At 56.6% G+C, this 16987-nt stretch overlaps 1 protein-coding gene across 1 annotated transcript in view; it reads left to right on the top strand.

Annotated features, from left to right (window-relative positions):
• Positions 1–16987, top strand: part of OTOG (otogelin) — a 94083-nt gene that overhangs the window by 48458 nt on the left and 28638 nt on the right. Inside the window, exons 31-38 of the mRNA XM_014786825.2 lie at positions 2446–2472; positions 5018–5185; positions 9407–9685; positions 11900–12017; positions 12749–12828; positions 13318–15113; positions 16081–16249; positions 16577–16722. Of these exons, the coding sequence (XP_014642311.2) occupies positions 2446–2472; positions 5018–5185; positions 9407–9685; positions 11900–12017; positions 12749–12828; positions 13318–15113; positions 16081–16249; positions 16577–16722 (2783 nt within the window). The remainder of the gene's footprint in view (positions 1–2445; positions 2473–5017; positions 5186–9406; positions 9686–11899; positions 12018–12748; positions 12829–13317; positions 15114–16080; positions 16250–16576; positions 16723–16987) is intronic.

The following is a 16987-nucleotide window of genomic DNA, read 5'->3' as shown; positions in this document are numbered from 1 at the left end:
ACCTAGGGCTGCCATTTGTAAGCTGGGTGACCTCAAACAGGTCACCCAGCCTCTCTGGGCTCAATTTTCTCATCTGAAAAATAGGAATAGACCTGCCCAACCAGGTTTATTGTGAGGATCAAATGGAGCAGTGAATGTGAAAGCCCTCTGTCGGCTGAGACACGCAGGCCCCATCAGAGGCAGCACAAGATATCAGTTTATTTAGAGCAATGGTGGTCTGCAAATGCTTTTGTTTGCACACTCCTACGAATTAAAAATATTTTGAGCACACATATATATGCATACATAAATACATGTACCTATATGTACTATTGGTAGTGTAAATGTATATCACAAAACAGATACAAAAGTAAATATTTAAAGATGGAATAAAATATATAGAAAATTATTAATTAATTGATTATTATTTGTCCCTGCACACCAATGGATCTTCCTGGTGCAAGCACACCTCACTTTGGGGTGCCGCGGTTGTTACTGAGGCTCTGGGGCCAGACTGTCTGGGTGACCAGGCTGGGTGACCTGGGGCACGTCCCTTACACTCTGAGTCGTAATGGAGGGTTAGGAGGACTGTAGCGACCTGGCAGGTGCTGTGGGGTTTAAGTGAGACCGTGCAGGTAAAGCTGTTAGCCCACTGCTCTCACTACTGCTGAGGATGCTGTCGTTTTTCTTGGGGACGTGGGCGCTGGCGTGTCCTCAGCTCTGGGGGCTTCAGCCAGGACTACCTCAGGAAGAAGATGGAGCAGAATCTGCCTTCGGGCTCCTTTTCTCTGCCTGTTTTTCCCTGAGACCCTTCCCCCACAGTTGCCCTGGGTCCTCAAGCAGTCTGCTTCTCCCTCTGCTTCTCTGATAAAAATCCCCCAGGAAGAAGGAAGCACACGCTCACTGAGGATCCGCTGTGCGACCAGCTCCGTGCCTTCTGTGTGTTAACTCATTTAATATTCAGGGACTAGGGTCAGGCAAGGGTGGTGCTCACTGGGGCTCAAGATTTAAGGGGGCGCCAAAAAACTCAGTAATCAAGAGAAATCACACTTAAGGCAATATTTTTTTAAAAAATCAAAACTAATGCAGAAATATCTTTGATGAATAAAATATCAAAGTTTTAAGTGATGGCAGGATCAATATCATTGATTTTTGCTTTTGCCTCAGGCTCCAGTGTGGCTCGGCAAGGCACTGTCACTGATCCTGTCTTTATTTTTAAACTTTGATATTTTGTTCATCATGGATATTTTGAACTAATTTTGAAATTTTAAAAACATTGCATTAAAATATTATATATCTTGATTACTGAGATTTTTGATGCCCCCTTGAATTTTGCACCCTAGGTGAGCACTTGCCTTACCCTTGTCCAGACCTCGCAGGTCTGTGGGGCAGATATGCGTGGTGGTCCCATCTTATAGAGGAGGGCACTCAATTTCAGGGAGGTTGAGTAACTCGTCCCGGTAAGCACAGCTGATGAGTGAGAGAGATGGGATTTAGACCCAGGTCTGACTTAGAGAGCTGGCTCTTGGCAACTCTTCGGGGCCGCCTCCTGTTGACCTAGTGCACCCTTGAAACTAGAGACTCAGAGATCTTCTACTTTTCTAGTTCACAGTGAGGAGAAGCAGGTCCTTGGCCATAGCCACATGGTGGGTCAATCTCTGACTCCTAGAGCTCTTTCCAGAGGGCAATGCCAGATGCAAAGGAATGGTGTTGATCATGGGGTTTGGGGTATGGGGTAGAGTTGGTGGTTCTCTTAAGACCATGCCTACCAGTGAGGGAGGCCCCTCCTCAGCCTTTATCCCAAGTGTACCCAACTGGCTCCTCATGGCCTTGCTCCTGGCTTTAGGTGGCCCCTGCCAGGTCCCCAGTTTACGCTGACGGACTGAGGAATCCGTGGCTGACGCACCAGAGGAAGAGGCTGTGGTGCTGGGCTGGGCCACTAGAGGGCGAGCTGAGCACACGCTTGGGGGAGTTTGTCCAAGCCTGATGGAGATTGCGCTGGGGGCCTGAAAAAGCCTTGGATCCTGGAGGCCCCTGGTCCCTTCCCACCCAAGGCTCCCGAAAGACTGACTTGTATCTCGTGCTTGCATTCCTCCAGGACCCTCCGCAACATTTCTGGTTGGAGCTTCCGGTCCTTGATTCTAGTCTTGCCCTTTGGGGCCACACACAACGCACCCTTCTGTCCAACATTCATTCATTCATTTATTCATTCGTTTATTCATTTGATACATGCTAAGCACCTATTCTGGGCCAGGCTTTGAACTTTGTGCTGGGGGCACAGAGAGGAACCCTTGTATTTCCTACACCTTAAGACATCTGAATCCAATGACCATGCCTGAATCTTGGAGTTTGGGAGGCAGGCCAGGTCTGGCCCTTGGGGAAGGAGGGAGAGCTGGGATGCTAGGGGCCTTGGTTCTGTCCAGCTGTCTCAGGATTCTCAAGAAGTCTCTGTTCTCTCTCTTTCAGCATATGATTGTGACTTCTTTAACAAAGGTAAGCCCGTCCTCCCCAAGTGGAGCCACAGGGGCCAGGGCATTGCCAGCCCTGACCTGGTGCCACAGCAGCGTCAGCCGTCCTGAGGCCCTGTTGGCCCTGGAAGAGCTGTGACATGGGGCAGGGAGGGACTCCATCATGCAGAGAGAGCCCTGACAGTGCAGGGGCCAGGGATGCCCCGGAACTCTGTACCCAGCAGCTCCTGCAGCCTCTGTCGGGACTGCAGGCCAGGCCAGCTTCCCGGACGTTGTGCTCAGCCAGCGCAGCTTCACCAGGATGTAAAAACCCTGTTTGCTGCAATGCACCACCCTCCGGCCTTCACAGTTTAGCTCATCAGGCCCACAGAATGTTGTCTTGGGGTTACCGAAGTTCTGAGTTGGCAGAGGCAAATGCAAACTGCTCTCCCTGAGGATGGCTGGGCAAAGCCTATGGCCTGGCTCAGCCTGTCAGGTCATCTTCAAAGGTAGCCAAGGTCGCGGGACACCAAGATGTGCTCCCACTCTTGCATTAACTAGAGTGAAAACACAGGTCATGACTAAGGACCCCAGGGAGGTTAATGTCCAATGTTAGAGCCAATTAGTCAGTTTAATCACTGGGGTCTTAGGCAGTGGGGGAGGGCTGCCCAGGAGTAGTTTTCAGCACTGATCTTTGTCCACATGGGCCAAGGTCAGACCTTAGCAGAGTTAGACAGCCATCAGGTCCCTGGTGCCAGTCACATTGGACTTCAAGTCCCCCGTTCAGGCACCGTCCTGCCAGGAGCAGGCCTGTGAGAGTAGAGGCCCAAGGCCTTGTCCTCAGTTACCTGCATTATCAGATTACAGTTTGAGGAACATTCCCCTGGCAGACTATGGCAGGTGAAATGGAGGGGGACAGACTAGAGACAAGGACACCAGTTAGGGGGTCTGCGAGATGAGGGCTGAACCAGAGTATAGCATGCTGGTTCACAGTGACTGCAGTCCCTAGGAGCCCCTGATGGCCCAAACCTTTGAGCCCTAAAGGACTGAATCTGTGTTGGGAGAACTGCATCCCTGGGACGGGCGAGGTCTGTCTGACATCAGGCAAGACATTTCAGCAAAACAGCTCAGAGCAGTTTTCTCCCTTCTGTGGCATTTTAGGTGGCAGTAACTGGCAAAGGACAAGCTGTTTCTAGCATCCTCCGCCCACCCACCCACCCACCCATCCGTTCCTTGCTCTGTTCTTCTACCAACATTTTCTCTGGTCCAGGCCCCTGCTGGGGGCAGGAAATCAGTGGTCAGTGAGATGTCACAGTGGTGCACTGGAGCCGGCCGCGCCAGCACTCTAGAACCAATTGTGTGGTCCCAACTCCACATTCGGTTGGTGGTTTGAAATTGGCCACTGGTGGGAGTATTTACACCATGAAAATCAGCGAACACTACAAATTGGGATTTTGTTTGTTTTTTGAGAGTTGGTGGTTAACCATTTACCGGCACAGCACTGCCTGTCTGCCATCTAGTAGGGGAGATGCATGTGGACCCCTGATCGAGATCCTCATCATGACAGCTGGGATCAGTGTGTGTTGTGCTCCAAGGGCTGGTGGAGTGCAGAGGAGGAGGGATGACATTTGTGTGTGGCGGGAGAGGGTGCAGGCAGAGCTTCACCAAGGAGGTGACATTTGAGTGGGGCCCCAGAGACTGAGTAGGCATTTGCCAGGCACACAACGGGGAGGACTGCTCTGAGTGGGTGGGACAACACGAGTGGGGACATGAGGTAGGACGCAGCGCGGCTCTTTCAAGGAAGAACTAGAGAAGTTCAGTGCACCAGGGGCGAGGTGTGGGGAGGTGGGAGTTAGGCAGGGGTTGGGGCGTGAAGGGCCTGTGAATTCAAGCTGGGCTCTTGGAGTCTATCCTGAGGGCAATGGGGAGCCATTGACAGGACAGGAGCCCTGTCCCAGCCAGGAGTGTGGCTGGAAAGGTGACTCAGGGCCCCGGGAGGAGGAGGCACTGGAGGGCAGGGCACACCAGGGGCAGGGACATCAGTTACAAGGCTGTTGCAATCGTCTAGGAAACCCATGCCCCGCTGCAGTCATACCAACAACTGCAGGAATCCAAAGGCCACAAAGTGACGCATGTTTGAAATAAGGAAATGCTAATGTGGAGTCCAAGCCTTCCCAGCCTTCACCCCTCAGGCCTCAGGGGGGCAGAGACTAGGTCTGACGTCTTCTCCCAGAGGCCACCCTGATAGAGCAGTGCCTGGAAAGGTAGAGTCTCAGAGAGTGGGACAGGCCCACAGAGAGACACTTGGGGAGCCCAGATGCCCCCTGTGGGTGGCCTCTTCCCAGGCTCCCTGTGAAATGATTCAGGTGCTATGCAGAGGTAGTTCCCATCAGGGGCTGACAGCCTTGGGTCGCTGTCTCTTCCTTCTCATGGAAATCAAGGTCCCTGGGGCTTGGGGTGAGGCAAGTGACCGAGAGCACCTCCTTGGTACCCTATCTCTTCCCCACCTCTGGTAAGGATGGGCAGGTAGGGGTGGGAGGTGGGCAAAGGCCCAGGGAGGCAGGGCTGACTACTGAGCCCTTTCTCTCCAGTGCTAGGTAAGGGCCCCTACCAGCTGGCCAGCTTGGCGGCTGGTGGTGCCCTGGTGGCCATGAAGGCGGCTGGCGGTGCTGTAGTCCTATTGAGCGCAGAGGACGTGGCACCGGGGGACACTGTGGACTTCCTGCTGACGGCTGCACTGTACAAGGCCAAGGCCCACGGTAAGGCCCACCTCCGGCCCCGCTCCAGCCCGTGGTGGAGGGAGGCAGGGGCCTGAGGAGGAGAGGTTGCTGAGGCTCTAAGCCATCTGCGGGGGCTGCAGAAACGTGGGGCTCCAACAGGTGCCCCTTGCCCAGTTGAGACAGGGTTCTGGGTCAGCCTCTTAGCCTCTTCAAAGGGACACCTTCTATCTTCCTCTTGAAAACAGTGGGGAGGCCAAGGTCCAGATGTACCTTTGTACTGTGCTTTACACAATAGGTGTGTTCCAGAAAAGCCGGGTGGGAACAGCTACTTCCTCTCCCTCTCCCTCTCTGTCTCCTCTTCCTCCTTCTCTTCCTCCTCCCCTCTTCCTCCTCCTCCTCCCCTCTTCCTCCTCTTCCTCCTCCTCTCCTCTTCCTCCTCCTCTCCCCTTTATTTCTAAGACTGGATGGACTGTACATGCCAGAGGGGAGCTCGCTGGTGTGCTGACTCAGGCGGAGCCTTCTCCTGTGAAGAGAGGAGTGGGCTCTTGGTTTGCTCAGGTTGTGGTCCTGAACTCTGGGCTGGTGGTTACACGGACTGGAGCACACCGGGGACCAGCCCCAGCCTTCCGGGTCTCAGACTGAAGAGCTTTGCATTAGTGGGCACCGTCCTCTAACCTCAGGGTTCAGTAGTGCTTGAGGGGTGGCAGAGCCTTGCCTGGTGGGGGTGACCCCCAGGTGGTGTCTGTGTTGGGCCCTGGGCCAGCCAAGGACTCAGGCCCCCAGTGCTAGGAAGCCTTCTCTTCTGTGGCCATGGCGTGTATCCCAGTGTGTGTGGTCACTGTGATCAGGGTTTCTCTCCCCAATCCTGCTGGTCTCATCTAGCCCAGGTAGCCAATTGTCCATGTAGGATGGTCCATGTAGGCAGTCCCAGCATCAGCTGGAACCTTGAACCAAGACACTGCTCAGAGAGTTTATCCCAATCTAAGAATTCAAGTTCTCAGATTCTCACAGTCTGCAACTTATCTAGTGATGAGGATTTCACTCTCTCTTTCTCTCTCCCTCTCTTTTCCTCTTCCCCTCCCTCTCTCCTCCTGTCTCTCTCCTTGCCTCCCTCCCTTTCATTGAGCCCCATTCCCATGCCAGACACAGAACTGGGCACTGGGGAACTAGGGATGTAAGAGACAGCATCCCTGCTCCCCAGAAGTCTGTGGTCCCATCCAGGAGACAGACATGGTCAAAGGCAGTTACAACACCTCTGGGAACACTTGGGAGGAGCCCCTAACTCAGTCTTGGGGAGTCAGGAGAGGCTTCTTAGAATAAGTGATATTCTCCTGAGGGATGGAAAGGAGCCAGGAAGGGGCTTGTGAGCCAAGCTCAGGAGTTGGGTCTTTATCCCGAGGGCAGTGGGGAGCCATGGAAGGCTTTATGGAGGAGAGGGACCCTGGGTCCTGTCCAGCCCCGGGCACAGCCAGCATCCCCAGCTATGGGTGATGTTCAAGGTGGTGTGAGCTGGGGCACAGTAGAAGGTGCCAGGAGGAATCACACCACTGAACCAGAAAACCTGGAAGTGAGGAGCCAGAGGCTGGGCCACAGGAGGGCCAGAAGCACCCCAGCACCCCAAAGGAGAACACTGCCTTCTGAGATGTTCCTGATCCCCAGATCTGTGTGGTCCTGCTTGAAGAAGAGTGTCTTACAACCTTCCAGATGCAATAGGCCATCTGCTTAGTGGGGATTTTCTTTTCTCCATTCAATATTTTAGTCCAGTAGATAAGATCTAGCCGAGAGAGGGTGTTGATTTTCCAGAGGTTTTATGGGCATGTTATGCAGAAGCCCAGAGTAGCCTGGCCTTGCAGAGCGTCACTGTGGACAGCATCTCCAGAGGCTGTGAAGTCCAGCCTCCATCTCAGTCAGGCCTGGGTCTCATGGGCAGCTAGGGGCAGAGCCCAGTGAGGAACCAGGCTCCCACCCCCACCCCGTCCTGTGCTCCTTCCCTTGTACTGTGGCCAGGGTACTGGACATCAGAAGAGAAAGTGCCTTCCAGGGGAGGTCTGGGGTGGATGCATGGAGGAGGTGTCCCTTGAATTGGGCCTTGAAGGATAGGAAAGATTGTGATGGGAAGAAATGGAGAAGAAAATGTCGCAGAGAGGATTCGGCAGTCATTTAGGTCTAAGCCTCTCACTCTCGGGGGTATTGATGTCCCATAGGGTGTACTGAAGGGACACAAGCCACAGCCTGGCACATCTCCCTGGGGTATCGATTTTACTTGAAGATTTTCGGGGAGGTTACTTATTTAATAATAACAATAGCTCACTCTTCTGTAAACTTACCATGTGCCGGGCACTGTTCTAAGTGCTTCATATATAATGACTCAGTTAATCCTCACAACAATCTTAGGAGGTAGATGCTGTTATTTTCTCAATTTAAAGATGCAAGAACTGAGGCCCAGAGAGGGCAGGTAATTTACCGAAGGGTGCATTGCTTGTTAGTGATAGCAGCCAGCCTTTTGGCTCCAGTCCTTTATTTGAACTGCTATGCCATGTTGTCTCCCAAACAGAGAGACTACAAAAGACGTACAGTTTAGAAAATGGAAGGAAAAAGTCACTTGAATGTTTAAGGAAGGACACAAGACTTTGTACCTCAAGGCCGTGGTCTTAGCCTCTCACCAGTTAGGAGGACTTGAGGGCAAATGGTTGAGAACCTTGATCTAGGCCAACCCCAGTCTTCACAGAGGAGGCAACTGAGGCCCAGAGAGGGGAGAAGACTTGCCTGAGGCCACACAGCGAGTGTGAGCAGGGCTGGGGCTGGGACTCTGCATGCTAATCCTCTGCTGCTGGCTCCTGGATCCCATTCCTGGGGCTGACTGTGCAGTGGTCAAGATCCTGGGCTCCAGTCCTGCCTCCACCATCAGGGTGATGCTAGGCCTCACTTCTCTCATCTGTAAAATGGGGTGACATAGCATCCTCTTCTCACCTGTTGTAGAATTGACTTGTTCCTTACCTTTATTTTCCCCCCACTTGCACGTAAGCTCCACGAGGGCCGGATTCCTGTCGTTTTGTCCCTATTACATCCCCAGTGCCTAGAATGGTGCCTGGTGCACAGCGGGCCCTCAGTCAGCCTGAGCTGCTGAATGAGTGAATTCGCCACCTCACAGGGCTCTCCTGGAATTTAATAAACCCGCTGGTGGGGGCTTGCTGGGCCTTGTGCCCGGCACATGGTAGGTCGCTGACAAAACGCGGTTGTCGTCACTGACATTACTGATGAGTTCTTCCTTTAGCTGCCTCGCATCTCCTCACAGCTGCCCGGAGGTGTAGCAGGGACTCTCCACAGTCCTTCCCGGGACACAGGGGCCCCTAAGAGGGAGGGAACACGCACCAGGCCCCATGCTAGGCCTTTCACAGTTTATCCCTCGTGGCCTAGAGGCATGAACTCACTTGCCCACCACACAGCCAGCTGTGGCAGGTGGAGTCTCCAGACTCAGGACCATCCTGGGCACCTGCTTGTGGATTTGGGGACCGGCCACTCCACAGCAAGCCCCACTCTCTAGAAATGGGCCTTGTGGAGATGGGAGAGAGGACAGTGGAGACTGGCTCTGGGCCTATGGGCAAGCCCCTTCCCCTCTCTGGGACACTGTTTTCCCCTCTGTGGGTTGGACTCAATGTCCGCTAGGTCCACCAGCTCGGACCCTCTGGGATTCTGGGAGGAGCAGGACCCAGAAAACTGAAACCTGGCAGATCACCAAAGCCCGGCTCATCCAGTGCGTCCAATAGAACATAGCTCCTCCAGGGTGGCCGTTTCTGTCCATCCTGTTCACTGCTGTGTCCCCGGCATATAGAATAGCACCTGGTACACGGAGTGTCCTCAGCACTGTTTGCAGGAGGAGGGGGAGGAAAGGAAGGAGGGAGAGAGGGAGGGAGGGAAGGTGGAGAGAGGGAAAGAGGGAGGGAGAAAGGGAGGAAGAAAGGATAGAAGGGAAGGAAGGGGAGAGAGGGAGGGAGGGACATAGTCCGACTCCTCCTGGAGGCTTGTCAGTCGGCAGCTTCTCCAACCTTCCACTCCCCTCAGGAAGTGGTGGTGTGGGGCAGCCAGCAGGCCCCAGTAGGTGGGCCGAGGGGAGGCGGGGCAGGCACAGAGGCGCAGGGCCCGGCTAATGCACAGGGTGTGTTGCTGTCCTGAGTCACTGAGAGTGCAGACGCGTGCCTGGGCGTCTGACCCCCATCGGGACCTCTCTTGCGCTGACCTTACCCACGCGGCTCTCTGCAGACCCAGATGTGGTATCCCTGGAGGCAGCGGACAGACACAACTTCTTCCTCCACGTCACAGCCAATGGGTCTCTGGCGCTGGCCAAGTGGCAGGGCAGTGATGCCTTCCACCACCGTGCCTCCTTCTTGCTGCACCGGGGGACGTGGCGGGCGGGCCTGGTGGCCCTGGAGTCCCTGGCGGAGCCCGGGTCCTTCCTTTACGTGTCGAGCCCCACGCTGGCCCTGCGGCTGTACGAGCACACGGAGGCATTCCGCCAAGGCACCCTCTTCCGCCTTCTGGGTAGGTGTCCAACTCGCCATCACCCACGGCCCCTTGCTCAACTGCCCTCTCCCACCTCACCCTTCCAGTTGCCCCCAAGAGACAGGATCCTCACTCTCCTGGCACAGGGAGGCCACCTGGGTATCACCCCTGAGCTGGGAAGTGGCCCGGCCTCCATGGTGGTGACCTAGGGAGCTGTGGGCAGTGTGGCTTGGGGCCGAGCTAGCTTCCTGGGTCCTGCTTACTCCCACAGGCCAATTACACAGTCTAAAAATAGGGCGGCCTTTGTGGAAGTGAGGCAAGAAGTGATGGTGGCTGCAGCTTGTCTAGCCCGCTGGCTCAGGTTGGGGCACTTGCCTGCCCCACGAGCTCAAAGACTGCCCTCTGGGGCACCAGGCTGAGGAGCCAGCAGCCTCCCTGTCCCCCGTGGGAGGCCCAGGGCCCTGGGCAGTGATGGGGCAGCTCCATACCCCTTCCAGCTGAGACCAATGTGTTCCAGGGCTTTGCCATCCCCCTGCCAGGGGGGTCTGCCCCCAAATATTTGTTCTCTGCCTAAACCTGGAGGAAGTGATCGCAGTTTCTTTACCACTCCAGGTCGGCCTTTCTGTCCTGCATGTGCACATGTATGTTCGTGTCTGTGAGGATACCTCGTGCTGTATGAGTGGATCTGTTTACATGTACACATGTGTATGTGTGTCTCCAGCCGGCCTTTTCATTTATGACCCCTGCTGCACACACGCGCACACACACACACACACACACACCAGGGCGGGGCCAGCTCATTCTTACATTCAGCATCATCTATTGAGTCCACCAGTGAACCCCACCCAGGACAGATTCCTCACTGTCTGATGGCAGGACTTGTGTCCCTTTCTGGAAGACAGCGGGGCAGAGTGGAATGAGCCCAGGTTTGAAGCCAGACAGCTTTGGGTTTGAATCCTGATCCTGGTTATGGGCACTTGGAGGAGAACCCCATCTCCTGACTCTGTTTCCTCACCTGTACAATGGGCATGTTTACCACAGAAGGTGATTGTGAGGATTGACCGTCTCTCACGGGCTTTGCTCCAGGCCTGGCTCGTGGCGGATGCTCCCCATATGTAAGTTCCCGGTTCTGGTCTCAGGGATCTTGGAGAAGCAGGCTTCTCCACAGTCAGCAGCAGTGTGGGGATTAGGAATTCAGGAAAGGGCCGCTCCCTCCAGCCTGCTCAGGGCCTGCCTGCACCTCCCTGCTCAGGCCATGGTTTCAGACATCCGTGGAGTGTGTCATGGTGGTCTGGGGTCTTGTCTGCATTGAAGCCCCCCATAGGCTACAGACTTTCCCTGAGGAGCCCTGATTTGTCAAGGCACTGGCCACAGGGCCTTTCTTGAGGAAATCTCTCTGGGAGAGTTTAACTTGCCCAGCATCTTCTGTGCCTCAGTTTCTCCAGCTATAAAATGGGGATAATAATAGTGCTACTTCATGGGATTATTGTGAGGATTAGTGAGTAAATCCTTGTGAAATTTTGAGTGTGGTGCCTGGTGCCATTTAAGAGTTGGCTGTTTTTGTTGTTGTTGTTATTATTAACCTCAGCTACGAGGGGCAACAAGGGCAGTGCTCAGACACACTGCACCCGCCAGGTCCCGAGACTGGCTTACAAAGAGGCTACTCCAGGGAGGCCCTCTGGGGACAGAGAGGGCAGGGCTGGGCAAAGAGCAGCTCTCTCCCCTGTCACGGGGCCTTGGGCTGAGAGGGGAAGGGATTCCCCCAGCACTTGACCTCATGGGAAAGCCTCTTGCCTCCACGGAGGTCTGCAGTGGCCTGGCCAGAGGCAGCACAAGGAGAAGGAGACTGTGTCCTGTGCAGGGCAAGCCTGGCCACCAAAAGCCCAGAGGGGCAGGGTGACAGGGCATCCTGATGTAGAGATCAGGGGTCCCAGCCTCCTCCCTGGCCACCCCTCACAGCCCAACTCCAACTGCCCACTCCATAGTCCCCCAGTCCTCAGCCCCTTCACCAAATTCCCAGAACCCCATCCCAAGGATCCCCCAGGCACTGACCCCAACTCTCAGGAATAGTTTCCTCTTAGGTTGGTTTTTGTTTTCTTTGTCTTTGCTTTTCCTGCATGAGTCTGTTTGTCTCTCCCATGGGGCTGGGCGGGCAGGGGCTGGGCTGGATTCCCTCCGTGCTCTGGCACCTGACCCTGAGCTGGTGCCCAGTCCCACTCAGTCTTGGGACTCTGGGGCGGGTTGCCTTTCCAGATGCCAGGCCCTCGGGGGCTGCCTACCCCACCTGTGAGTGGCGTTACGATGCCTGTGCCAGCCCCTGCTTCCAAACCTGCCAGGACCCACGGGCAGCCAGCTGCCAAGACATGCCCAGGTGAGGCAACATGGAGACAAGTGTGTGCACCACTGGGTGTGGGCATACACGAGTGTGAATGGGCTTGTATGTAGTCTGTGGGTATAGGCGTGAGCGTGTACTGAGGAGTGTGTACTCACATATACTTGTGCGTGCATGTTTCATGTGCTGTGTGTGTGGGGATGTGTGTCCCAGGGTGAACCTGCCATTTATGGGCGTGTATGAATCTCTACATGATGTGCATGTGGCTGAGCCCTGTGTGTGTTTGTGTGGATGGACAAGTGTGCATGGGCTGTACACAGCTGTGTACACGTGTATGTTGGGTGTTGGTGCAGCTGTGTGTGTGCGTGCGGGTGTATACACTGATGTTTTGGCAGTCTGTGTGGACGTATACGTATCTGTGTGAATATTTTTGAGTCCTGCAGGCGTGGAGGAGGTATGTGAGAATGTGCCCAAATGGAGACACAAGTGAGCATGTGCGGGTGTGTGCACAGGTGTGTGCATAACCAGACCTTGTTCATGTTTCCCTCTCGGCCTGAGGGGTGGGGTGTGCTGCATGTATGTTTGGGTCTGTGAGCTCTTGCACACAGTGTCTCCATGGAGGTTCATGTGAGTGTGTACATGATACACACACACACACACACACACACATGTCATAAGAAAGGATGAGGTCTGTGCTCAATTCAGGTGAGAAGAGGTGACCTCCCCACCCCCATCCTGCAGACCGCTCACCTCTCCCTGCTCTGTCTCAGGGTGGAAGGTTGTGTGCCTGCGTGCCCCGCCCCCAAGGTCCTGGATGAAGTCACGCGGAGATGCGTCTACTTGGAGGACTGTGAGTGGCCTGGATTTCTCATCCCTCCCTTGGGTTTCGTGTGAATCCCCAGGGTCTCATGGACCAGTCATGCCCAGAGCCCCCAGGTCTCTGGAGAAGCGGGGTCAGCATAGGGGCCTCTGGAAGAATGCTGTAGAGCAGGCAGAGACCTCATCCTGTCCAGTCTCCCCATTTCACAGGAAAAATGAAGCCCAGGTGGGGAGGGACTGGCTTGGGGTCTCCTGGTGAGAACATGGTACAGCCAGACTTAGACCTGGGGTCTCTTGGCTCTGGCCTCAGGGTTTGAGGTATAGGGCAGAGTCCAGACCCGCTGACTTCTCTGAGTCACCTGACGCCACATGACGGAGGCCCCTGGGTTGGTCAGGCAGCCTGACTGAACGTCGGAAGCTGCCTTCGCTCTCTCACCTAGAGTGCCAGTCCAGGAACCCACATCACCGCCCGGCCCAGCGACGACCTACAGCCTCTGAGCCTCTTGTCTCGTCTGCCCAGGTGTGGAGCCGGCGGTCTTGGTTCCCATGGAGGCCCTTGGCAATGAGACCCTGCCTCCCAGTCAAGAGCTGCCTACCCCCATTGATGAGGAGCTGCACTTTCCACAGGAAACTCCTGAGGTGCCCCACCACAGGCCAGCGCTCACCCCAGCTGCCCCACTCACCACGGCCCTGAACCCACCCATGGCAGCCACTGAGGGGCCAAAGCTGTCTCCAGGCCCCACCCAGGCGACTCTCCAGCAGCCACTGGGGGTCACCACGTCTAATCTCCCTGCCCACCCCACAGAGGCCCCGGCCAGCAAGAGAGTGACTGCCAGCTACCTGGCCACTCACCATGCTCCAGAGTCCTCATCCCTCCCCCTTTCGAGGCAGACACTCACACCTGGCATGGGGTCGGGTGCCATGGAGATGACCAGGGTAGCTGTGACCTTTGCAGGGAGCCCCAACATCACAGTCTCCTCCCGGTCGCCTCCTGCACCTCACGTCCCACTCACGACCAAAGCTGTGACAGTACCAGGCCCTGGCTCCTTGCCTGTTAAGACGACACCCCTCCAGCCCCTCCCGAGCCTGCAGTTGCCTGCAAGTCCCCCCTCCAGGCCTGAGGCTTCCCCTGGAGTGACCTCCAGGCCCCCCACTTCCTCAAGATCCCATGAGGCTTGGCTGACACCTGCAATAACGAAGGTCATGAATGGGACAGGGATCCCCCAGCCCATACAGGTCCAGAGCTTTTCCAGTCCCAGCAGCCCCCCAGCCGAAGCTAGAACAGCAGAACAGGTTTCTGTCAGTCCCCTGGTCACCCAGAAAGTGGAGGTGGTGCCATCCACAGAGAAGGTCCAACCTGGCCCCGGCCAGCCCACTGGCCTGCCGGCATCCCCACTTCCAAGCACATTCCCCACTGCCCTGCCCCGCCCCGCCCGGCATACCACCACAGCCACCCGGCCTCCAGCTCTGCCCCCAGGGACTCCGGCTGCCACCAGCCTGTCCACAGTGGCTCACGGGCTGGAGGCCACACCCCTCATGTCTCTGGAGTCAACTCGGCCGCCCCAGCTCCTCTCTGGCCTGCCCCCCGACACCAGCCTGCCCCTGGCCAAGGTGGGCACGTCTGCCCCAGTGGCCACGCCCGGCCCCAAAGGCTCCGTCAGCACCCCTCCATTCCAGCAACAGGCCACATCTCTTGCCATGGCCACGACTCCCCCTGCTCGGACACTCAGCCCGACACTGCCTCTCACCCCGGCCGTCGTGGCCCAGGTGCACCTGCCCAGTCACACAGTCCCTCAGGCCACAGGCACAGCTCCAGGCCTGCTTCTGGGAGGCACGGGGCCAGCCTCTGGAGTTGTGGCCGTGGCTGAGGGGGTGGCCTCCACAGTAGCTGTTGCTCCACGAAAGAGCACCACGGAGAAGATGGCCATCCTGTCCAAGCAGGTGTCTCTGCCCACCTCGATATACGGCTCCGCCCAGGCGGGGCCCATGGAGCTCATGCCTGCTGTGGCCCACACTCTTGCTACCTTGGCAACTGAGGCTGAGGGGCCCTGGGCCGGCACAGTGCCACTGGTGCCCACATCCTATCCCCTGAGCCATGTCTCGGCCAGGACCGCCTCCCGAGAGAGCTCGCTGGTTCTGCTCCCTCAGCTGGCTGAGGCCCATGGAACCTCTGCAGGACCTCGGCCCCCAGCAGAGCCGATGGGAGAGGCCACCACCAAGCCATCTGGGCGCTCGGCACCAGCCCAGAGCATCGCAGAGGGCTCAGGAGAGGCCTTGGCAACCACCACTGAGGCCAATACATCTGCTGCCTGTATCGTGAGTGACTTGTCAGGGTTCTGGCCGCCTGTCTGTGGACCCTCCATGCCCTCCCTCCCCTCGTGCCACCGGCTTAGATACCACCATGGTCTCACATTCCTAGGGGAGGGGGGCTAGGCCTGCTGCAACTTCTTCTTAACCTGCTGCCAGCCCGCAAGCTGGGGGTTTAGTGACTCTTCTCACCCCAGGTGAGAAGGGGCATCCGGCCCCAAGCCCCTGGTGCCTGAGAAATTCTCCAGGTTCCTCTGGGCCCCGGATGCCATAGCAGGGTCACACTGTGTTCCATCTGGGCCTCAGGGGCTAATTGGATGGTGTGGTGTGACAACACGGGTGTGCCAGTGTGTGCGTGTTTGTGTCTGTATACCTGCATGGGTCTGTGTGTACACACGTTTGTGCCCACGTTTGTGAGACTCGGTGTGAGTGCTCACATATCTGTGTGTGTGATACATGGTGTCAAGAGTGTATGTCTGTGCTTTTTTTGAGAAATAGAAAGAGAGAGTGTTGTGTGTGTGTGCACGCTCATGTGTGCATACCCATATGGGTGTGCTTGGGTTTCTATGAGCACGAGCTACTGTGTCTACATGTCTAAGTGTCGGGAGCTCTCTGCACAGGCCAGGCAGATATGCAGAGGTCTCCCGGAGTTAGTCCCCTGCAAGATGGGGGTTTAGTGACTCTTCTCACCCCGGCCCCAAGCCCCTGGTGCCTGAGAAATTCTCCAGGTTCCTCTGGAGAGGAACGGACCCCCAATCTCGTGCTCAGCCCAGCCCCGGGCCCCGATGGCGTGTTGGGTGGGTGGAGGGTGAGGGACCATTCCGTTATAGTTTTACCTCAGGGTCCCCTGCCCTGTGAGAGCCTGCATCGGAAAGGATCTCGTGCCCTTGCAGCTCTGGGGGGAGTGAGGTAGGGGAGTGAGTGGCTGTGGTGCCTAGGGTGGGCACTCAGGCTGTCCTTCCACCCTGTGCTCCAGCCAATTGCTGAGCAGGACTGCGTCCGCCACATCTGCCTGGAGGGCCAGCTGATCCGTGTGAACCAGTCCGAGCACTGTCCCCAGGGCATTGCACCTCCTCGCTGTGGTGTCCTGGGCCTCGCTGTGAGGGTGGGAGGCGACCGCTGCTGCCCCCTCTGGGAGTGTGCCTGTGAGTCCTGGGGTCCGCCAGAGCCTCCTGAGCCCCCCTCCTACCCCCACCCCAGCATGACCTCTGCCCCTGACCTGGCTGCTCCCTGGTCTCGGGGTAACCTTGACTTGAATGTGCCTCCCCGTGGGACCTCCTAGTGTGACCCATGACCTGGCAGATTTCCTACCCTGCGACCTCTGGTCTCCATGTGACACCTGCTCTGAGCATCCTTCCAGCCCCCAGGGCCTCTGAATCACCCAGGAAAAGGCCCAGACCCCTGCCTCCTGTTCCTGGTGGCCTTGGCCCTGGCGTCATCTGTTTGCTCTCGTCCCTGCCCCATCCCCCCAGGCCGATGCTCAATCTTCCCTGATCTGAGCTTCGTGACCTTCGATGGGAGCCACGTAGCCCTGTTCAAGGAGGCCATCTACATCCTCAGCCAGAGCCCAGATGAAATGGTCACTGTCCACGTCCTCGACTGCAAAAGCGCCAACCTGGTGACAGCCCCCTGCTTCCCGTCCTGCTTGGACTTGGGGATTTGACTAGGCTTGAAGGGGACATTGAGCAGTGAGTTAGGTTTTGAGGAGTCAGAGGCGAGGACAGATGTGAAAGCTCCCTCTGTCCCCCAGCGGTCTCCTGGATTGGGCACATGGGCAAAGGGCGAGTGAAATCCACCACCTCCTGGCTCTTCCTGGGACGTGCGCCATCCCAGCTTGTCCCAGCTGCCTAGACCCATGTGGCCAGTATGGTAGTGCAGAGGAG

This window comes from Ceratotherium simum, chromosome 7 (genome assembly GCF_057802395.1).
Source record: "Ceratotherium simum simum isolate JZ-2026a chromosome 7, ASM5780239v1, whole genome shotgun sequence".
Lineage (NCBI taxonomy): Eukaryota > Metazoa > Chordata > Mammalia > Perissodactyla > Rhinocerotidae > Ceratotherium > Ceratotherium simum.
The sequence above is the reverse complement of the archived record's forward strand: the minus strand, read 5'-3'. Positions and strand labels throughout refer to the sequence as shown.